This window comes from Engystomops pustulosus, chromosome 10, assembly GCF_040894005.1.
Source record: "Engystomops pustulosus chromosome 10, aEngPut4.maternal, whole genome shotgun sequence".
Taxonomy (NCBI): domain Eukaryota; kingdom Metazoa; phylum Chordata; class Amphibia; order Anura; family Leptodactylidae; genus Engystomops; species Engystomops pustulosus.
In genome coordinates this window covers 696,521-720,115 of record NC_092420.1, presented here as the reverse complement: position 1 = coordinate 720,115, position 23,595 = coordinate 696,521, and the positions used below count along the sequence as shown (strand labels likewise).

At 56.0% G+C, this 23,595-nt stretch overlaps 1 protein-coding gene across 1 annotated transcript in view; it reads right to left on the bottom strand.

Annotated features, from left to right (window-relative positions):
• Window positions 1-1,406: 1,406 nt before the first annotated feature.
• The window catches only part of LOC140103534 (guanine nucleotide-binding protein G(t) subunit alpha), a 33,783-nt gene continuing 11,594 nt past the window's right edge, over window positions 1,407-23,595 (bottom strand). The window contains exons 3-9 of the mRNA XM_072126629.1: window positions 23,234-23,375; window positions 22,995-23,152; window positions 5,060-5,188; window positions 4,798-4,927; window positions 4,321-4,474; window positions 4,044-4,238; window positions 1,407-3,316 (exon numbers count right to left, since the gene is read on the bottom strand). Coding sequence (XP_071982730.1) covers window positions 4,048-4,238; window positions 4,321-4,474; window positions 4,798-4,927; window positions 5,060-5,188; window positions 22,995-23,152; window positions 23,234-23,375 — 904 coding nt within the window. The 3' untranslated portion in view covers window positions 1,407-3,316; window positions 4,044-4,047. The remainder of the gene's footprint in view (window positions 3,317-4,043; window positions 4,239-4,320; window positions 4,475-4,797; window positions 4,928-5,059; window positions 5,189-22,994; window positions 23,153-23,233; window positions 23,376-23,595) is intronic.

Below are 23,595 nucleotides of genomic sequence, written 5' to 3'. Positions count from 1 at the left end.
GTTCCTGGGTCAGTACGGGTTGTCTTGGGTTAGTACTGTGGGTTCCTGGGGGAGTACTGGGGGTTTCTGGGTCAGCACTGGTGGTCTTGGGTTAGTTCTGTGGGTTCCTGGGTCAGTACTGGTGGTCTTGGGATAGTGCTGGGGGCTCCTGGCTCAGTACTGGTGATCTTGGGATAGTACTGGGGGCTCCTGGGTCAGTACTGGTGGTCTTGGGATAGTGTGGGGGGCTCCTGGGTCAGTACTGGTGGTCTTGGGTTAGTACTAGGGGTCCCTGCGTCAGTACTGGTGGTCTTGGGTCTCTACTGAGGGCAGTACTGTGGGTCCCTGTGTCAGTACTGTTGTTTCTGGGTCAGCACTGGTTGTCTTGGGTTAGTACTGTGGGTTTCTGGGTCAGTACTGGTTGTCTTGGGTTAGTACTGTGGGTTTCTGGGTCAGCACTGTTAGTCTTGGGTTAGTACTGGAGGCTCCTGGGTCAGTACTGGTGGTCTTGGATTAGTACTGGGGGCTCTTGGGTCAGTACGGGTGGTCTTGGGTCTCTACTGGGGGCAGTACTGTGGGTCCCTGTGTCAGTACTGTTGTTTCTGGGTCAGCACTGGTTGTCTTGGGTTAGTACTGTGGGTTTCTGGGTCAGTACTGGTTGTCTTGGCTAAGTACTGTGGGTTTCTGGGTCAGCACTGTTAGTCTTGGGTTAGTACTGGAGGCTCCTGGGTCAGTACTGGGGGCTCTTGGGTCAGTACGGGTGGTCTTGGATTAGTACTGGGGGCTCTTGGGTTAGTACTGGAGGCTCCTGGGTCAGTACTGGGGGCTCTTGGGTCAGTACGGGTGGTCTTGGGTTAGTACTGGGGGCTCTTGGATCAGTACGGGTGGTCTTGGATTAGTACTTTGGGTCCCTGCGTCAGTACTGGTGGTCACTGGGGGCAGTACTGTGGGTCCCTGTGTCAGTACTGGTGGTTTTGGGTCAGTACATGCTCGGTATTCGGGCTGTGGGGTGCACACGGCAGATGCTCGGACCCCCACGTCCACCACACGGAGATCTGCTGCCATCTACTGTATAAGAAAGGAATCATCTCCTTATGCAGGTGGACAGAGGCCTTGCTTGTAGAATTGAGGATTCTGGGTAAGGACTATGCAAATAAGCTTTCCCACGTCACCAGTCTGGAGATATGAAGCGAAGACAACCACCTCCACTTTACCGGTCAGACCCCCTGTGGGCCGGACCCCCATCAGTAACCTGTCAGTGTGAGGGCTTCATGTCTGAGAATTAGTTGCACCCAGTGTGGGCCCACAACACGTGTATCCTAATTCAGGGTCCGGTGCAGGGGTCCGGTGCCGTGTACATCAGGGACCCCTGTGTTCTTCAATCTCTTGTTATCGATGGTCGGAGCAATAATGAGACCGGCACGGGCGAGGTTCCGCCTAACATTGGCATTTACTGTATGTGAAGCCTGACAGCTACCGACTACCTGTACAACAGACATGGACCCCAAATAGGGGCAGGGGGTTACTTATAAAAATACATAAAGAGAGAAACCGCAAGGGGTTAACCTCTAGGGGAGGGCTGCCCCACCCAAGTGATGGATCGCTGGAGCCGGATAGTGATGGGGCTCCTGTAGTATAATGACCGCACCAGGGATGTCGGGGGCCACACCTGCAGACGTTCTCCAGGCTGCTAAACCGAAAAGTACATGACAGACAGACTGGCAGCCCCCGGCATGGAGGTGACGGCGCCTGTGGGTGGTCACAGCTCTGGGGAGGGATACTCATTGTGGACGGGGGGATGGACACGACTTCAGGGGACATGTCCTGTGGGTGGTTACGGCTCTGGAGAGGGATACTCTTTGTGGACGGTCATGACTCTGGTGGTATGGACACGACTTTGGGGGACATGTTCTGTGGATGCTCACGGCTCTGGGGCGACGTGTCCTGTGGATGGTCACAGCTCTCGAGGGACACTAACTGTGGACGTTCATGACACTGGGAGAATGGTCACCGGGGGGATGTGTCCTGTGGATGGCCAGGGCTCCGATGGGACATGTCCTGTGGATGGTTACGGCTCTGGGGCGACGTGTCCTGTGGATGGTCACAGCTCTCGGGGGACACTCACTGTGGACGTTCATGACACTGGGAGAATAGTTACCAATGGGACATGTCCTGTGGATGGTCACGGCTCTGGGGGTGACGTCTCCGGTGGATAATCATGGTTATGGGACGACGTGTCCTGTGGATGGTTACGGCTATGGGGCGACATGTCCTGTGGATGGTCACGGCTATGGGGCGACATGTCCTGTGGATGGTCACGGCTCTAGGAGGACATCTCTCATGGATGGTCAGGGCTCCGAAGGGACATGTCCTGTGGATGGTCTCGGCTCTTGGAGGACATCTCTCATGGATGGTCAGGGCTCCGAAGGGACATGTCCTGTGGATGGTCTCGGCTCTTGGAGGACATCTCTCATGGATGGTCAGGGCTCCGAAGGGACATGTCCTGTGGATGGTCTCGGCTCTTGGAGGACATCTCTCATGGATGGTCAGGGCTCCGAAGGGACATATCCTGTGGATGGTCATAGGTCTAGGAGGACATCTCTCATGGATGGTCAGGGCTCCGAAGGGACATATCCTGTGGATGGTCACAGGTCTAGGAGGACATCTCTCATGAATGGTCAGGGCTCCGAAGGGACATATCCTGTGGATGGTCACGGCTCTAGGAGGACATGTCTCATGGATGGTCAGGGCTCCGATGGGACATATCCTGTGGATGGTCACAGGTCTAGGAGGACATCTCTCATGAATGGTCAGGGCTCCGATGGGACATGACCTGTGGATGGTCATGGCTCTAGGAGGACATGTCTTATGGATGGTCAGGGCTCTGGGGGACATGTCCTGTAGATGGTCACAGGTCTAGGAGGACATGTCTCATGAATGGTCAGGGCTCCGAAGAGACATATCCTGTGGATGCTCACGGCTCTAGGAGGACATGTCTCATGGATGGTCAGGGCTCTGGGGGATGTGTCCTGTGGTTGTCACTGCTCTGCAGCCGTCCAATCTTCTGCTGAGACAATGATGGAGGCATCTACTGCAGGATTCCTGCGGCCCGGGATCAGCGATGCTACGTGGTGGGGGGGCTGTATATGTGACGTGGCGGCGGGTGCTAGTGAGCTGTGTCTTCTCTACACCCCTAACATTTTTGGATTATACAATATGACGTGCAGTTTGATTCCTCCTTCTAGGAGGGAGACGCTTGAGTGCTCCGATGTTTATTGGGGTTGATGGGGTGAGAGGAAGCTGTGGGCAAAACCCTCGAAACAAATTCCGTGTGGATCTAGAATGGAAGAAACAAAAATATTACAAGACTGATGCCTCCACCTCCAGACCTAAGAGGACACAGAGGATGGTGTATGGGTTGTTATGCTCCAGTCACATCCAGAGCTGCAGCGCTGTGGAGTGCACTATGGTTGGATTTGACTCACGGTCCACATGCCTTGTCACCTAAATTGTGTAAATGTGTCCGCAGTTAGCGGGCGGCTTGTGTAATTGTGTTTTTCCTGATAGAAGAAGCTGTCCGGATCATTGTGTACCCAGATAACTGTGTGACTACAGCTCCCGTCACGTTCTGTTTGGCAGGACAGGATATTTGTATAAGATTAAAGAGGCCTCACAGGTCACCTGGGGTGGAGCGTCCTCTGGCGGACCTCTGAATGTACAGGGGAGAAGCTACAGCAATGGTGGTCCCAGCCCACCGTCCACTCATTCTGCTCATTTATAGGGGGATGTTTAGTCTCTTCTCAAGATTAATTCTCATTAATATCTGATCACTGATGGTCCAACACCAGGTCCTGGTCCATGGTCAGTCCTGTGCGTGGAGCAGGTCATTAAAGGTTCCCACATAAGCGAGTTGTAGAGCGTTAGACATCTGCACAGCATTGCCTTGTACGTGAAGTATAAATTTAAGGCAATCTCCACTAGTGACCCCATCTCCAACCATGGAGACCTCCCAGACATCCCACCCTCAGAAGACCATGTGCCGTGGAGGACCTGTGAGCTCTCACCTCCTTAGAACAGGCCGCAGTCCTTCAGGTTTTCTTTGATGATAATGTCTGTGACCGCGTCAAACACAAACTTGACGTTCTCTGTGTCGGTGGCGCAGGTCATGTGGCTGTAGATTTCCTTCACGTCTCGTCGCATGTTTAGCTCCAGGAACTGAGTCTTAATGTAGTTCCCGGCATCTTCATAGGTGTTTGGACCTGGATCACAACAAGAAAAATGACATGAAGGTGTGGGGTCATGATGGCAGCGTGGCCCCGTGGCCCCTTCCTTGCCCCTCACCATCATAGTCTGGGAAACAGATGCTCAAGTGGGCCTTTTTGATCTTCTCGGTGAAGACGTCTTTCTTGTTGAGGAAGAGTACGATGGAAGTGGTGGCAAAGTAGCGGTGGTTGCAGATACTGTTGAAGAGGTGCAAACTTTCGTGCATTCTATTCTGCAAGGAGAGAAAGAGAGCAGCATCTGGGGGGTTATCCACAAGGGTCCTACCACCAGGACCACTTCCACCAACACGTGGTTGTGTGCAGGACTCTCGCGCTGTGGGGTCTTTTAAACGGTTTGGTCATTTATGGCGTCCTTTCATGGACACATCTAAAACCATCCTGTGTGTACGGGCCTGGGGTACGGGAGGGAGTGGTTGGGCTGACTACACACTTCAGAACACATGCACACTCTGCCGCTCCCTTCAGGCGTGCATGTATGTAAGGGGAACAATCTGTGTAACATGTTTGGATCAGGACTTATAATCTGGTCATTTACCACTTCATCGTCCTCCACCAGGACCATATCGTACGCACTCAGGGCAGCAATGAAGATGATGCAGGTGACGCCTTCAAAGCAGTGGATCCACTTCTTGCGCTCGGATCGCTGTCCTCCCACATCAAACATCCTATAACAATGCCAAACATTGAGGGTCAACAAGGAACCCCCCAATAGTGGTTATCGGTGCCAGGGCTTGTATTCTGACCCGGGTGTCATCTGCCCATATTCTGTTCTATCACCTTCAATGTTGATAACCTACCTGAAATTGAGATCTTTGAGTCCAAATTGTGTTTCGATGATACCAGTGGTCTTCACTCTGGACCGGAGGACGTCCTGCTCTGTGGGAACATATCCTGGGGTAACCAGTCTTTCCAAGTCATTGAGATAACTGAAGAAGAAGAAGAAGAAGAACCCATCAGGAATCCCCTGGACCTTTTTCATATACACAAATCAGCCAAAACATGAAACCACAGAAGATTGAGAAGAGGTGTAAGGAAACACAAGACAAGATACCTCACTATGTATAGGGGACCCCTGACCACTGCTGGCTATGATAGAAAGGTGTCAGGACACACAGGACATGGCAGCTCGCTGTGTATGGGGGGTGTAGTCACAGAGAGGTCAGAGCACCCATGCTGACCCCTGACCACTGCTGGCTATGATAGAAAGGTGTCAGGACACAGGACATGGCAGCTCGCTGTGTATGGGGGATGTAGTCACAGAGGGGTCAGAGCGCCCATGCTGACCCCCTTACCACTGCTGGCTATGATAGAAAGGTGTCAGGACACACAGAACATGGCAGCTCGCTGTGTATGGGGGATGTAGTCACAGAGAGGTCAGAGCCCCCATGCTGACCCCTGACCACTGCTGGCTATGATAGAAAGGTGTCAGGACACACAGAACATGGCAGCTCGCTGTGTATGGGGGGTGTAGTCACAGAGGGGTCAGAGCACCCATGCTGACCCCTGACCACTGCTGGCTATGATAGAAAGGTGTCAGGACACACAGGACATGGCAGCTCGCTGTGTATGGGGGGTTTAGTCACAGAGGGATCAGAGCACCCATGCTGACCCCTGACCACTGCTGGCTATAATAGAAAGGTGTCAGGACACAGGACATGGCAGCTCGCTGTGTATGGGGGGTTTAGTCACAGAGGGGTCAGAGCGCCCATGCTGACCCCTGACCACTGCTGGCTATGATAGAAAGGTGTCAGGACACACAGGACATGGCAGCTCGCTGTGTATGGGGGTGTAGCCACAGAGGGGTCAGAGCGCCCATGCTGACCCCTGACCACTGCTGGCTATGATAGAAAGGTGTCAGGACACACAGGACATGGCAGCTCGCTGTGTATGGGGGGTGTAGTCACAGAGGGGTCAGAGCACCCATGCTGACCCCTGACCTCTGCTGGCTATGATAGAAAGGTGTCAGGACACAGGACATGGCAGCTCGCTGTGTATGGGGGGTGTAGTCACAGAGAGGTCAGAGCACCCATGCTGACCCCTGACCACTGCTGGCTATGATAGAAAGGTGTCAGGACACACAGGACATGGCAGCTCGCTGTGTATGGGGGGTGTAGTCACAGAGGGGTCAGAGCACCCATGCTGACCCCTGACCACTGCTGGCTATGATAGAAAGGTGTCAGGACACACAGGACATGGCAGCTCGCTGTGTATGGGGTGTGTAGTCACAGAGGGGTCAGAGCGCCCATGCTGACCCCTGACCACTGCTGGCTATGATAGAAAGGTGTCAGGACACACAGGACATGGCAGCTCGCTGTGTATGGGGTGTGTAGTCACAGAGGGGTCAGAGCGCCCATGCTGACCCCTGACCACTGCTGGCTATGATAGAAAGGTGTCAGGACACACAGGACATGGCAGCTCGCTGTGTATGGGGGGTGTAGTCACAGAGGGGTCAGAGCACCCATGCTGACCCCTGACCTCTGCTGGCTATGATAGAAAGGTGTCAGGACACAGGACATGGCAGCTCGCTGTGTATGGGGGGTGTAGTCACAGAGAGGTCAGAGCACCCATGCTGACCCCTGACCACTGCTGGCTATGATAGAAAGGTGTCAGGACACACAGGACATGGCAGCTCGCTGTGTATGGGGGGTGTAGTCACAGAGGGGTCAGAGCGCCCATGCTGACCACTGCTGGCTATGATAGAAAGGTGTCAGGACACGCAGGACATGGCAGATCGCTGTGTATGGGGGGTGTTGTCACAGAGAGGTCAGAGCGCCCATGCTGACCCCTGACCACTGCTGGCTATGATAGAAAGGTGTCAGGACACACAGGACATGGCAGCTCGCTGTGTATGGGGGGTGTAGTCACAGAGAGGTCAGAGCGCCCATGCTGACCCCTGACCACTGCTGGCTATGATAGAAAGGTGTCAGGACACACAGGACATGGCAGCTAGCTGTGTATGGGGGGTGTAGTCACAGAGGGGTCAGAGCGCCCATGCTGACCCCTGACCACTGCTGGCTATGATAGAAAGGTGTCAGGACACAGGACATGGCAGCTCGCTGTGTATGGGGGGTGTAGTCACAGAGGGGTCAGAGCGCCCATGCTGACCCCTGACCACTGCTGGCTATGATAGAAAGGTGTCAGGACACAGGACATGGCAGCTCGCTGTGTATGGGGGTGTAGTCACAGAGGGGTCAGAGCGCCCATGCTGACCCCTGACCACTGCTGGCTATGATAGAAAGGTGTCAGGACACAGGACATGGCAGCTCGCTGTGTATGGGGGGTGTAGTCACAGAGGGGTCAGAGCGCCCATGCTGACCCCTGACCACTGCTGGCTATGATAGAAAGGGGTCAGGACACACAGGACATGGCAGCTCGCTGTGTATGGGGGGTGTAGTCACAGAGGGGTCAGAGTACCCATGCTGACCCCTGACCACTGCTGGCTATGATAGAAAGGTGTCAGGACACACAGGACATGGCAGCTCGCTGTGTATGGGGGGTGTAGTCACAGAGGGGTCAGAGCGCCCATGCTGACCCCTGACCACTGCTGGCTATGATAGAAAGGTGTCAGGACACACAGGACATGGCAGCTCGCTGTGTATGGGGGGTGTAGTCACAGAGGGGTCAGAGCGCCCATGCTGACCCCTGACCACTGCTGGCTATGATAGAAAGGTGTCAGGACACACAGGACATGGCAGCTCGCTGTGTATGGGGGGTGTAGTCACAGAGGGGTCAGAGCACCCATGCTGACCCCTGACCACTGCTGGCTATGATAGAAAGGTGTCAGGACACAGGACATGGCAGCTCGCTGTGTATGGGGGGTGTAGTCACAGAGAGGTCAGAGCACCGATGCTGACCCCTGACCACTGCTGGCTATGATAGAAAGGTGTCAGGACACACAGGACATGGCAGCTCGCTGTGTATGGGGGGTGTAGTCAAAAAGGGTCAGAGCGCCCATGCTGACCCCTGACCACTGCTGGCTATGATAGAAAGGTGTCAGGACACGCAGGACATGGCAGATCGCTGTGTATGGGGGTGTAGTCACAGAGGGGTCAGAGCGCCCATGCTGACCCTTGACCACTGCTGGCTATGATAGAAAGGTGTCAGGACACACAGAACATGGCAGCTCGCTGTGTATGGGGGGTTTAGTCACAGAGGGGTCAGAGCGCCCATGCTGACCCCTGACCACTGCTGGCTATGATAGAAAGGTGTCAGGACACACAGGACATGGCAGCTCGCTGTGTATGGGGGTGTAGTCACAGAGGGGTCAGAGCGCCCATGCTGACCCCTGACCACTGCTGGCTATGATAGAAAGGTGTCAGGACACACAGGACATGGCAGCTCGCTGTGTATGGGGGGTGTAGTCACAGAGGGGTCAGAGCGCCCATGCTGACCCCTGACCACTGCTGGCTATGATAGAAAGATGTCAGGACACACAGGACATGGCAGCTTACTGTGTATGGGGGATGTAGTCACAGAGGGGTCAGAGCACCCATGCTGACCCCTGACCTCTGCTGGCTATGATAGAAAGGTGTCAGGACACAGGACATGGCAGCTCGCTGTGTATGGGGGGTGTAGTCACAGAGAGGTCAGAGCGCCCATGCTGACCCCTGACCACTGCTGGCTATGATAGAAAGGTGTCAGGACACACAGGACATGGCAGCTCGCTGTGTATGGGGTGTGTAGTCACAGAGGGGTCAGAGCGCCCATGCTGACCCCTGACCACTGCTGGCTATGATAGAAAGGTGTCAGGACACACAGGACATGGCAGCTCGCTGTGTATGGGGGGTGTAGTTACAGAGGGGTCAGAGCACCCATACTGACCACTGCTGGCTATGATAGAAAGGTGTCAGGACACGCAGGACATGGCAGATCGCTGTGTATGGGGGGTGTTGTCACAGAGAGGTCAGAGCGCCCATGCTGACCCCTGACCACTGCTGGCTATGATAGAAAGGTGTCAGGACAGGACATGGCAGCTCGCTGTGTATGGGGGGTGTAGTCACAGAGAGGTCAGAGCGCCCATGCTGACCCCTGACCACTGCTGGCTATGATAGAAAGGTGTCAGGACACACAGGACATGGCAGCTAGCTGTGTATGGGGGGTGTAGTCACAGAGGGGTCAGAGCGCCCATGCTGACCCCTGACCACTGCTGGCTATGATAGAAAGGTGTCAGGACACACAGGACATGGCAGCTCGCTGTGTATGGGGGGTGTAGTCACAGAGAGGTCAGAGCGCCCATGCTGACCCCTGACCACTGCTGGCTATGATAGAAAGGTGTCAGGACACACAGGACATGGCAGCTAGCTGTGTATGGGGGGTGTAGTCACAGAGGGGTCAGAGCGCCCATGCTGACCCCTGACCACTGCTGGCTATGATAGAAAGGTGTCAGGACACAGGACATGGCAGCTCGCTGTGTATGGGGGGTGTAGTCACAGAGGGGTCAGAGCGCCCATGCTGACCCCTGACCACTGCTGGCTATGATAGAAAGGTGTCAGGACACAGGACATGGCAGCTCGCTGTGTATGGGGGTGTAGTCACAGAGGGGTCAGAGCGCCCATGCTGACCCCTGACCACTGCTGGCTATGATAGAAAGGTGTCAGGACACAGGACATGGCAGCTCGCTGTGTATGGGGGGTGTAGTCACAGAGGGGTCAGAGCGCCCATGCTGACCCCTGACCACTGCTGGCTATGATAGAAAGGGGTCAGGACACACAGGACATGGCAGCTCGCTGTGTATGGGGGGTGTAGTCACAGAGGGGTCAGAGTACCCATGCTGACCCCTGACCACTGCTGGCTATGATAGAAAGGTGTCAGGACACACAGGACATGGCAGCTCGCTGTGTATGGGGGGTGTAGTCACAGAGGGGTCAGAGCGCCCATGCTGACCCCTGACCACTGCTGGCTATGATAGAAAGGTGTCAGGACACACAGGACATGGCAGCTCGCTGTGTATGGGGGGTGTAGTCACAGAGGGGTCAGAGCGCCCATGCTGACCCCTGACCACTGCTGGCTATGATAGAAAGGTGTCAGGACACACAGGACATGGCCGCTCGCTGTGTATGGGGGGTGTAGTCACAGAGGGGTCAGAGCGCCCATGCTGACCCCTGACCACTGCTGGCTATGATAGAAAGGTGTCAGGACACAGGACATGGCAGCTCGCTGTGTATGGGGGTGTAGTCACAGAGGGGTCAGAGCGCCCATGCTGACCCCTGACCACTGCTGGCTATGATAGAAAGGTGTCAGGACACAGGACATGGCAGCTCGCTGTGTATGGGGGTGTAGTCACAGAGGGGTCAGAGCGCCCATGCTGACCCCTGCTGGCTATGATAGAAAGGTGTCAGGACACACAGGACATGGCAGCTCGCTGTGTATGGGGGGTGTAGTCACAGACGGTTCAGAGCACCCATGCTGACCCCTGACCACTGCTGGCTATGATAGAAAGGTGTCAGGACACAGGACATGGCAGCTCGCTGTGTATGGGGGTGTACTCACAGAGGGGTCAGAGCGCCCATGCTGACCCCTGACCACTGCTGGCTATGATAGAAAGGTGTCAGGACACAGGACATGGCAGCTCGCTGTGTATGGGGGGGGTGTAGTAACAGAGGGGTCAGAGCACCCATGCTGACCCCTGACCACTGCTGGCTATGATAGAAAGGTGTCAGGACACACAGGACATGGCAGCTCGCTGTGTATGGGGGTGTAGTCACAGAGGGGTCAGAGCACCCATGCTGACCCCTGACCACTGCTGGCTATGATAGAAAGGTGTCAGGACACACAGGACATGGCAGCTCGCTGTGTATGGGGGGGTGTAGTAACAGAGGGGTCAGAGCACCCATGCTGACCCCTGACCACTGCTGGCTATGATAGAAAGGTGTCAGGACACACAGGACATGGCAGCTCGCTGTGTATGGGGGGTGTAGTCACAGAGGGGTCAGAGCGCCCATGCTGACCCCTGACCACTGCTGGCTATGATAGAAAGGTGTCAGGACACACAGGACATGGCAGCTCGCTGTGTATGGAGGGTGTAGTCACAGAGGGGTCAGAGCGCCCATGCTGACCCCAGACCACTGCTGGCTATGATAGAAAGGTGTCAGGACACACAGGACATGGCAGCTCGCTGTGTATGGGGGATTGTAGTCACAGAGGGGTCAGAGCACCCATGCTGACCCCTGACCACTGCTGACCCCTGACCACTGCTGGCTATGATAGAAAGGTGTCAGGACACAGGACATGGCAGCTTGCTGTGTATGGGGGGTGTAGTCACAGAGGGGTCAGAGCGCCCATGCTGACCCCTGACCACTGCTGGCTATGATAGAAAGGTGTCAGGACACACAGGACATGGCAGCTCGCTGTGTATGGGGGTGTAGTCACAGAGGGGTCAGAGCACCTTGCTGACCCCTGACCACTGCTGGCTATGATAGAAAGGTGTCAGGACACAGGACATGGCAGCTCGCTGTGTATGGGGGGTGTAGTCACAGAGGGGTCAGAGCGCCCATGCTGACCTCTGACCACTGCTGGCTATGATAGAAAGGTGTCAGGACACACAGGACATGGCCGCTCGCTGTGTATGGGGGGAGTAGTCACAGAGGGGTCAGAGTGCCCATGCTGACCCCTGACCACTGCTGGCTATGATAGAAAGGTGTCAGGACACACAGGACATGGCAGCTCGCTGTGTATGGGAGGTGTAGTCACAGAGAGGTCAGAGCGCCCATGCTGACCCCTGACCACTGCTGACTATGATAGAAAGGTGTCAGGACACAGGACATGGCAGCTCACTGTGTATGGGGGGATGTAGTCACAGAGAGGTCAGAGCACCCATGCTGACCCCTGACCACTGCTGGCTATGATAGAAAGGTGTCAGGACACACAGGACATGGCAGCTCGCTGTGTATGGGGGGTGTAGTCACAGAGGGGTCAGAGCTCCCATGCTGACCCCTGACCACTGCTGGCTATGATAGAAAGGTGTCAGGACACACAGGACATGGCAGCTCGCTGTGTATGGGGGGTGTAGTCACAGAGGGGTCAGAGCGCCCATGCTGACCCCTGCTGGCTATGATAGAAAGGTGTCAGGACACACAGGACATGGCAGCTCGCTGTGTATGGGGGGTGTAGTCACAGAGGGGTCAGAGCGCCCATGCTGACCCCTGACCACTGCTGGCTATGATAGAAAGGTGTCAGGACACACAGGACATGGCAGCTCGCTGTGTATGGGGGGTGTAGTCACAGAGGGGTCAGAGCGCCCATGCTGACCCCTGACCACTGCTGGCTATGATAGAAAGGTGTCAGGACACACAGGACATGGCAGCTCGCTTTGTATGGGGGGTGTAGTCACAGAGGGGTCAGAGCACCCATGCTGACCCCTGACCACTGCTGGCTATGATAGAAAGGTGTCAGGACACACGACATGGCAGCTCGCTGTGTATGGGGGGTGTAGTCACAGAGAGGTCAGAGCGCCCATGCTGACCCCTGACCACTGCTGGCTATGATAGAAAGGTGTCAGGACACACAGGACATGGCAGCTCCCTGTGTATGGGGGTGTAGTCACAGAGGGGTCAGAGCGCCCATGCTGACCCCTGACCACTGCTGGCTATGATAGAAAGGTGTCAGGACACAGGACATGGCAGCTCGCTGTGTATGGGGGGTGTAGTCACAGAGGGGTCAGAGCGCCCATGCTGACCCCTGACCACTGCTGGCTATGATAAAAAGGTGTCAGGACACACAGGACATGGCAGCTCGCTGTGTATGGGGGATGTAGTATCAGAAGGGTCAGAGCGCCCATGCTTACCCCTGACCACTGCTGGCTATGATAGAAAGGTGTCAGGACACACAGGACATGGCAGCTCGCTGTGTATGGGGGGTGTAGTCACAGAGGGGTCAGAGCGCCCATGCTGACCCCTGACCACTGCTGGCTATGATAGAAAGGTGTCAGGACACAGGACATGGCAGCTCGCTGTGTATGGGGGGTGTAGTCACAGAGAGGTCAGAGCGCCCATGCTGACCCCTGACCACTGCTGGCTATGATAGAAAGGTATCAGGACACAGGACATGGCAGCTCGCTGTGTATGGGGGGTGTAGTCACAGAGGGGTCAGAGCTCCCATGCTTACCCCTGATCACTGCTGGCTATGATAGAAAGGTGTCAGGACACACAGGACATGGCAGCTCGCTGTGTATGGGGGGTGTAGTCACAGAGGGGTCAGAGCGCCCATGCTGACCCCTGTCCACTGCTGGCTATGATAGAAAGGTGTCAGGATACACAGGACATGGCAGCTCGCTGTGTATGGGGGGTGTAGTCACAGAGGGGTCAGAGCACCCATGCTGACCCCTGACCACTGCTGGCTATGATAGAAAGGTGTCAGGACACACAGGACATGGCAGCTCGCTGTGTATGGGGGGTGTAGTCACAGAGGGGTCAGAGCGCCCATGCTGACCCCTGACCACTGCTGGCTATGATAGAAAGGTGTCAGGACACACAGGACACTGCAGCTCGCTGTGTATGGGGGGTGTAGTCACAGAGGGGTCAGAGCGCCCATGCTGACCCCAGACCACTGCTGGCTATGATAGAAAGGTGTCAGGACACAGGACATGGCAGCTCGCTGTGTATGGGGGGTGTAGTCACAGAGGGGTCAGAGCACCCATGCTGACCCCTGACCACTGCTGGCTATGATAGAAAGGTGTCAGGACACACAGGACATGGCAGCTCGCTGTGTATGGGGGATGTAGTCACAGAGGGGTCAGAGCGCCCATGCTGACCCCTGACCACTGCTGGCTATGATAGAAAGGTGTCAGGACACACAGGACATGGCAGCTCGCTGTGTATGGGGGGTGTAGTCACAGAGGGGTCAGAGCGCCCATGCTGACCCCTGACCACTGCTGGCTATGATAGAAAGGTGTCAGGACACACAGGACATGGCAGCTCGCTGTGTATGGGGGGTGTAGTCACAGAGGGGTCAGAGCGCCCATGCTGACCCCTGACCACTGCTGGCTATGATAGAAAGGTGTCAGGACACACAGGACATGGCAGCTCGCTGTGTATGGGGATGTAGTCACAGAGAGGTCAGAGCTCCCATGCTGACCCCTGACCACTGCCGGCTATGATAGAAAGGTGTCAGGACACACAGGACATGGCAGCTCGCTGTGTATGGGGGGTGTAGTCACAGAGAGGTCAGAGCACCCATGCTGACCCCTGACCACTGCTGGCTAAGATAGAAAGGTGTCAGGACACACAGGACATGGCAGCTCTCTGTGTATGGGAGGTGTAGTCACAGAGAGGTCAGAGCACCCATGCTGACCCCTGACCACTGCTGGCTATGATAGAAAGGTGTCAGGACACAGGACATGGCAGCTCCCTGTGTATGGGGGGTGTAGTCACAGAGGGGTCAGAGCGCCCATGCTGACCCCTGACCACTGCTGGCTATGATAGAAAGGTGTCAGGACACACAGGACATGGCAGCTCGCTGTGTATGGGGGTGTAGTCACAGAGGGGTCAGAGCGCCCATGCTGACCCCTGACCACTGCTGGCTATGATAGAAAGGTGTCAGGACACACAGGACATGGCAGCTCGCTGTGTATGGGGGTGTAGTCACAGAGGGGTCAGAGCCCCCATGCTGACCCCTGACCACTGCTGGCTATGATAGAAAGGTGTCAGGACACACAGGACATGGCAGCTCGCTGTGTATGGGGGTGTAGTCACAGAGGGGTCAGAGCGCCCATGCTGACCCCTGACCACTGCTGGCTATGATAGAAAGGTGTCAGGACACACAGGACATGGCAGCTCGCTGTGTATGGGGGTGTAGTCACAGAGGGGTCAGAGCGCCCATGCTGACCCTTGACCACTGCTGGCTATGATAGAAAGGTGTCAGGACACACAGGACATGGCAGCTCGCTGTGTATGGGGGGTGTAGTCACAGAGGGGTCAGAGCCCCCATGCTGACCCCTGACCACTGCTGGCTATGATAGAAAGGTGTCAGGACACAGGACATGGCAGCTCGCTGTGTATGGGGGGGTGTAGTCACAGAGGGGTCAGAGCGCCCATGCTGACCCCTGACCACTGCTGGCTATGATAGAAAGGTGTCAGGACACAGGACATGGCAGCTCGCTGTGTATGGGGGGTGTAGTCACAGAGGGGTCAGAGCACCCATGCTGACCCCTGACCACTGCTGGCTATGATAGAAAGGTGTCAGGACACACAGGACATGGCAGATTGCTGTGTATGGGGGGTGTAGTCACAGAGAGGTCAGAGCACCCATGCTGACCCCTGACCACTGCTGGCTATGATAGAAAGGTGTCAGGACACGCAGGACATGGCAGCTCGCTGTGTATGGGGGTGTAGTCACAGAGGGGTCAGAGCGCCCATGCTGACCCTTGACCACTGCTGGCTATGATAGAAAGGTGTCAGGACACACAGGACATGGCAGCTCGCTGTGTATGGGGGGTGTAGTCACAGAGGGGTCAGAGCGCCCATGCTGACCCTTGACCACTGCTGGCTATGATAGAAAGGTGTCAGGACACACAGGACATGGCAGCTCGCTGTGTATGGGGGGTGTAGTCACAGAGGGGTCAGAGCCCCCATGCTGACCCCTGACCACTGCTGGCTATGATAGAAAGGTGTCAGGACACAGGACATGGCAGCTCGCTGTGTATGGGGGGATGTAGTCACAGAGAGGTCAGAGCGCCCATGCTGACCACTGCTGGCTATGATAGAAAGGTGTCAGGACACACAGGACATGGCAGCTCGCTGTGTATGGGGGGTGTAGTCACAGAGGGGTCAGAGCGCCCATGCTGACCCCTGACCACTGCTGGCTATGATAGAAAGGTGTCAGGACACACAGGACATGGCAGCTCGCTGTGTATGGGGGGTGTAGTAACAGAGGGGTCAGAGCGCCCATGCTGACCCCTGAACGCTGCTGGCTATGATAGAAAGGTGTCAGGACACACAGGACATGGCAGCTCGCTGTGTATGGGGGGTGTAGTCACAGAGGGGTCAGAGCGCCCATGCTGACCCCTGACCACTGCTGGCTATGATAGAAAGGTGTCAGGACACACAGGACATGGCAGATCGCTGTGTATGGGGGGTGTAGTCACAGAGAGGTCAGAGCGCCCATGCTGACCACTGCTGGCTATGATAGAAAGGTGTCAGTACACAGGACATGGCAGCTCGCTGTGTATGGGGGGTGTAGTCACAGAGGGGTCAGAGCACCCATGCTGACCCCTGACCACTGCTGGCTATGATAGAAAGGTGTCAGGACACACAGGACATGGCAGATCGCTGTGTATGGGGGGTGTAGTCACAGAGAGGTCAGAGCGCCCATGCTGACCCCTGACCACTGCTGGCTATGATAGAAAGGTGTCAGGACACACAGGACATGGCAGCTCGCTGTGTATGGGGGTGTAGTCACAGAGGGGTCAGAGCGCCCATGCTGACCCTTGACCACTGCTGGCTATGATAGAGAGGTGTCAGGACACACAGGACATGGCAGCTCGCTGTGTATGGGGGGTGTGGTCACAGAGGAGTCAGAGCGCCCATGCTGACCCCTGACCACTGCTGGCTATGATAGAAAGGTGTCAGGACACACAGGACATGGCAGCTCTCTGTGTATGGGGGGTGTAGTCACAGAGGAGTCAGAGCGCCCATGCTGACCCCTGACCACTGCTGGCTATGATAGAAAGGTGTCAGGACACACAGGACATGGCAGCTCGCTGTGTATGGGGGGTGTAGTCACAGAGGGATCAGAGCACCCATGCTGACCCCTGACCACTGCTGGCTATGATAGAAAGGTGTCAGGACACAGGACATGGCAGCTCGCTGTGTATGGGGGGTGTAGTCACAGAGAGGTCAGAGCACCCATGCTGACCCCTGACCACTGCTGGCTATGATAGAAAGGTGTCAGGACACACAGGACATGGCAGATCGCTGTGTATGGGGGTGTAGTCACAGAGGGGTCAGAGCACCCATGCTGACCCCTGACCACTGCTGGGTATGATAGAAAGGTGTCAGGACACACAGGACATGGCAGCTCGCTGTGTATGGGGGGAGTAGTCACAGAGGGGTCAGAGCGCCCATGCTGACCCCTGACCACTGCTGGCTATGATAGAAAGGTGTCAGGACACACAGGACATGGCAGATCGCTGTGTATGGGGGGTGTAGTCACAGAGAGGTCAGAGCGCCCATGCTGACCCCTGACCACTGCTGGCTATGATAGAAAGGTGTCAGGACACACAGGACATGGCAGCTCGCTGTGTATGGGGGGTGTAGTCACAGAGGGATCAGAGCGCCCATGCTGACCCCTGACCACTGCTGGCTATGATAGAAAGGTGTCAGGACACACAGGACATGGCAGCTCGCTGTGTATGGGGGTGTAGTCACAGAGGGGTCAGAGCACCCATGCTGACCCCTGACCACTGCTGGCTATGATAGAAAGGTGTCAGGACACAGGACATGGCAGCTCGCTGTGTATGGGGGTGTAGTCACAGAGGGGTCAGAGCGCCCATGCTGACCCCTGACCACTGCTGGCTATGATAGAAAGGTGTCAGGACACACAGGACACGGCAGCTCGCTGTGTATGGGGGGTGTAGTCACAGAGGGGTCAGAGCGCCCATGCTGACCCCAGACCACTGCTGGCTATGATAGAAAGGTGTCAGGACACAGGACATGGCAGCTCGCTGTGTATGGGGGGTGTAGTCACAGAGGGGTCAGAGCACCCATGCTGACCCCTGACCACTGCTGGCTATGATAGAAAGGTGTCAGGACACACAGGACATGGCAGCTCGCTGTGTATGGGGGATGTAGTCACAGAGGGGTCAGAGCGCCCATGCTGACCCCTGACCACTGCTGGCTATGATAGAAAGGTGTCAGGACACACAGGACATGGCAGCTCGCTGTGTATGGGGGGTGTAGTCACAGAGGGGTCAGAGCGCCCATGCTGACCCCTGACCACTGCTGGCTATGATAGAAAGGTGTCAGGACACACAGGACATGGCAGCTCGCTGTGTATGGGGGGTGTAGTCACAGAGGGGTCAGAGCGCCCATGCTGACCCCTGACCACTGCTGGCTATGATAGAAAGGTGTCAGGACACACAGGACATGGCAGCTCGCTGTGTATGGGGATGTAGTCACAGAGAGGTCAGAGCTCCCATGCTGACCCCTGACCACTGCCGGCTATGATAGAAAGGTGTCAGGACACACAGGACATGGCAGCTCGCTGTGTATGGGGGGTGTAGTCACAGAGAGGTCAGAGCACCCATGCTGACCCCTGACCACTGCTGGCTAAGATAGAAAGGTGTCAGGACACACAGGACATGGCAGCTCTCTGTGTATGGGAGGTGTAGTCACAGAGAGGTCAGAGCACCCATGCTGACCCCTGACCACTGCTGGCTATGATAGAAAGGTGTCAGGACACAGGACATGGCAGCTCCCTGTGTATGGGGGGTGTAGTCACAGAGGGGTCAGAGCGCCCATGCTGACCCCTGACCACTGCTGGCTATGATAGAAAGGTGTCAGGACACACAGGACATGGCAGCTCGCTGTGTATGGGGGTGTAGTCACAGAGGGGTCAGAGCGCCCATGCTGACCCCTGACCACTGCTGGCTATGATAGAAAGGTGTCAGGACACACAGGACATGGCAGCTCGCTGTGTATGGGGGTGTAGTCACAGAGGGGTCAGAGCCCCCATGCTGACCCCTGACCACTGCTGGCTATGATAGAAAGGTGTCAGGACACACAGGACATGGCAGCTCGCTGTGTATGGGGGTGTAGTCACAGAGGGGTCAGAGCGCCCATGCTGACCCCTGACCACTGCTGGCTATGATAGAAAGGTGTCAGGACACACAGGACATGGCAGCTCGCTGTGTATGGGGGTGTAGTCACAGAGGGGTCAGAGCGCCCATGCTGACCCTTGACCACTGCTGGCTATGATAGAAAGGTGTCAGGACACACAGGACATGGCAGCTCGCTGTGTATGGGGGGTGTAGTCACAGAGGGGTCAGAGCCCCCATGCTGACCCCTGACCACTGCTGGCTATGATAGAAAGGTGTCAGGACACAGGACATGGCAGCTCGCTGTGTATGGGGGGGTGTAGTCACAGAGGGGTCAGAGCGCCCATGCTGACCCCTGACCACTGCTGGCTATGATAGAAAGGTGTCAGGACACAGGACATGGCAGCTCGCTGTGTATGGGGGGTGTAGTCACAGAGGGGTCAGAGCACCCATGCTGACCCCTGACCACTGCTGGCTATGATAGAAAGGTGTCAGGACACACAGGACATGGCAGATTGCTGTGTATGGGGGGTGTAGTCACAGAGAGGTCAGAGCACCCATGCTGACCCCTGACCACTGCTGGCTATGATAGAAAGGTGTCAGGACACGCAGGACATGGCAGCTCGCTGTGTATGGGGGTGTAGTCACAGAGGGGTCAGAGCGCCCATGCTGACCCTTGACCACTGCTGGCTATGATAGAAAGGTGTCAGGACACACAGGACATGGCAGCTCGCTGTGTATGGGGGGTGTAGTCACAGAGGGGTCAGAGCGCCCATGCTGACCCTTGACCACTGCTGGCTATGATAGAAAGGTGTCAGGACACACAGGACATGGCAGCTCGCTGTGTATGGGGGGTGTAGTCACAGAGGGGTCAGAGCCCCCATGCTGACCCCTGACCACTGCTGGCTATGATAGAAAGGTGTCAGGACACAGGACATGGCAGCTCGCTGTGTATGGGGGGATGTAGTCACAGAGAGGTCAGAGCGCCCATGCTGACCACTGCTGGCTATGATAGAAAGGTGTCAGGACACACAGGACATGGCAGCTCGCTGTGTATGGGGGGTGTAGTCACAGAGGGGTCAGAGCGCCCATGCTGACCCCTGACCACTGCTGGCTATGATAGAAAGGTGTCAGGACACACAGGACATGGCAGCTCGCTGTGTATGGGGGGTGTAGTAACAGAGGGGTCAGAGCGCCCATGCTGACCCCTGAACGCTGCTGGCTATGATAGAAAGGTGTCAGGACACACAGGACATGGCAGATCGCTGTGTATGGGGGGTGTAGTCACAGAGAGGTCAGAGCGCCCATGCTGACCACTGCTGGCTATGATAGAAAGGTGTCAGTACACAGGACATGGCAGCTCGCTGTGTATGGGGGGTGTAGTCACAGAGGGGTCAGAGCACCCATGCTGACCCCTGACCACTGCTGGCTATGATAGAAAGGTGTCAGGACACACAGGACATGGCAGATCGCTGTGTATGGGGGGTGTAGTCACAGAGAGGTCAGAGCGCCCATGCTGACCCCTGACCACTGCTGGCTATGATAGAAAGGTGTCAGGACACACAGGACATGGCAGCTCGCTGTGTATGGGGGTGTAGTCACAGAGGGGTCAGAGCGCCCATGCTGACCCTTGACCACTGCTGGCTATGATAGAGAGGTGTCAGGACACACAGGACATGGCAGCTCGCTGTGTATGGGGGGTGTGGTCACAGAGGAGTCAGAGCGCCCATGCTGACCCCTGACCACTGCTGGCTATGATAGAAAGGTGTCAGGACACACAGGACATGGCAGCTCTCTGTGTATGGGGGGTGTAGTCACAGAGGAGTCAGAGCGCCCATGCTGACCCCTGACCACTGCTGGCTATGATAGAAAGGTGTCAGGACACACAGGACATGGCAGCTCGCTGTGTATGGGGGGTGTAGTCACAGAGGGATCAGAGCACCCATGCTGACCCCTGACCACTGCTGGCTATGATAGAAAGGTGTCAGGACACAGGACATGGCAGCTCGCTGTGTATGGGGGTGTATTTACAGAGGGGTCAGAGCACCCATGCTGACCCCTGACCACTGCTGGCTATGATAGAAAGGTGTCAGGACACACAGGACATGGCAGCTCGCTGTGTATGGGGGGTGTAGTCACAGAGGGGTCAGAGCGCCCATGCTGACTCCTGACCACTGCTGGCTATGATAGAAAGGTGTCAGGACACACAGGACATGGCAGCTCGCTGTGTATGGGGGGTGTAGTCACAGAGAGGTCAGAGCACCCATGCTGACCCCTGACCACTGCTGGCTATGATAGAAAGGTGTCAGGACACACAGGACATGGCAGATCGCTGTGTATGGGGGTGTAGTCACAGAGGGGTCAGAGCACCCATGCTGACCCCTGACCACTGCTGGGTATGATAGAAAGGTGTCAGGACACACAGGACATGGCAGCTCGCTGTGTATGGGGGGAGTAGTCACAGAGGGGTCAGAGCGCCCATGCTGACCCCTGACCACTGCTGGCTATGATAGAAAGGTGTCAGGACACACAGGACATGGCAGATCGCTGTGTATGGGGGGTGTAGTCACAGAGAGGTCAGAGCGCCCATGCTGACCCCTGACCACTGCTGGCTATGATAGAAAGGTGTCAGGACACACAGGACATGGCAGCTCGCTGTGTATGGGGGGTTTAGTCACAGAGGGATCAGAGCGCCCATGCTGACCCCTGACCACTGCTGGCTATGATAGAAAGGTGTCAGGACACACAGGACATGGCAGCTCGCTGTGTATGGGGGTGTAGTCACAGAGGGGTCAGAGCACCCATGCTGACCCCTGACCACTGCTGGCTATGATAGAAAGGTGTCAGGACACAGGACATGGCAGCTCGCTGTGTATGGGGGTGTAGTCACAGAGGGGTCAGAGCGCCCATGCTGACCCCTGACCACTGCTGGCTATGATAGAAAGGTGTCAGGACACACAGGACATGGCAGCTCGCTGTGTATGGGGGTGTAGTCACAGAGGGGTCAGAGCACCCATGCTGACCCCTGACCACTGCTGGCTATGATAGAAAGGTGTCAGGACACAGGACATGGCAGCTCGCTGTGTATGGGGGTGTAGTCACAGAGGGGTCAGAGCGCCCATGCTGACCCCTGACCACTGCTGGCTATGATAGAAAGGTGTCAGGACACACAGGACATGGCAGCTCGCTGTGTATGGGGGGAGTAGTCACAGAGGGGTCAGAGCTCCCATGCTGACCCCTGACCACTGCTGGCTATGATAGAAAGGTGTCAGGACACACAGGACATGGCAGCTCGCTGTGTATGGGGGGAGTAGTCACAGAGGGGTCAGAGCTCCCATGCTGACCCCTGACCACTGCTGGCTATGATAGAAAGGTGTCAGGACACACAGGACATGGCAGCTCGCTGTGTATGGGGGGTGTAGTCACAGAGGGGTCAGAGCGCCCATGCTGACCCCTGACCACTGCTGGCTATGATAGAAAGGTGTCAGGACACACAGGACATGGCAGCTCGCTGTGTATGGGGGTTGTAGTCACAGAGGGGTCAGAGCACCCATGCTGACCCCTGACCACTGCTGGCTATGATAGAAAGGTGTCAGGACACAGGACATGGCAGCTCGCTGTGTATGGGGGTGTAGTCACAGAGGGGTCAGAGCGCCCATGCTGACCCCTGACCACTGCTGGCTATGATAGAAAGGTGTCAGGACACACAGGACATGGCAGCTCGCTGGGTGTAGTCACAGAGGGGATAGAGTATCCATGCTGACCCCTGACCTCTTCTGGTTATGTTAGAAAGGTCATCTCATAGGTTACAGGTTGTACTGGATCTGCTGCTGATAGTCTAGTGGCTCGGGGCAGCTCTTCAGGGTTAATGCCGCCGTAGGGTCAGAGGTGATTTTACTGCATGACATATCAGGCAGATATATTAGGAGACCACCCTTCAGGCAGATCAGGTGGTCCGCGTGTGGCCCCCAGTAATGACTTACTATCCTGCTGAATCGTTCAGCTGATATTCGGATGCGCGATCGAAGCAAGCCTTGATCCCCGTGTCCTTCCACAGCCGTCCTATGATGTCGGACATCTCTTTGGGCATGGTCCCCTCGTCAATGGTGTCTGCCAGGTGCATGAGTTTTCGTGCATCATCCTAAAGATGAGAGACAGTGGTGACCCCTCATTGTACTGGCCGGCAGTGGACCCCCTACAGGGTCAGTGGTGTTCTTCTCACCTGTCGGGCAGGGTCACCGTACTGGATGTTCAGTGTGTTCATGGCTCTGACAATGGCCAACATGGACTGAAGCGTGTTACCATAGATGATGGCGATGAACTCCAGGCATTCTTCAAGGGAGTAACCATCCTGATGGATAATTCTGCAGAGAATGGAGTCATTACACAGGAGATGGAGAGAACTAGTCATAAATGGATGGATACATAGATGGATGGATGGATGGGTAGACGTATGGATGGATGGATGAGTAGATAGATGGATGGATGAGTAGATAAATGGATGGATGAGTAGATAAATGGATGAATGAGTAGATAAATGGATGGATGAGTAGATAAATGGATGGATGGATACATAGATTGATG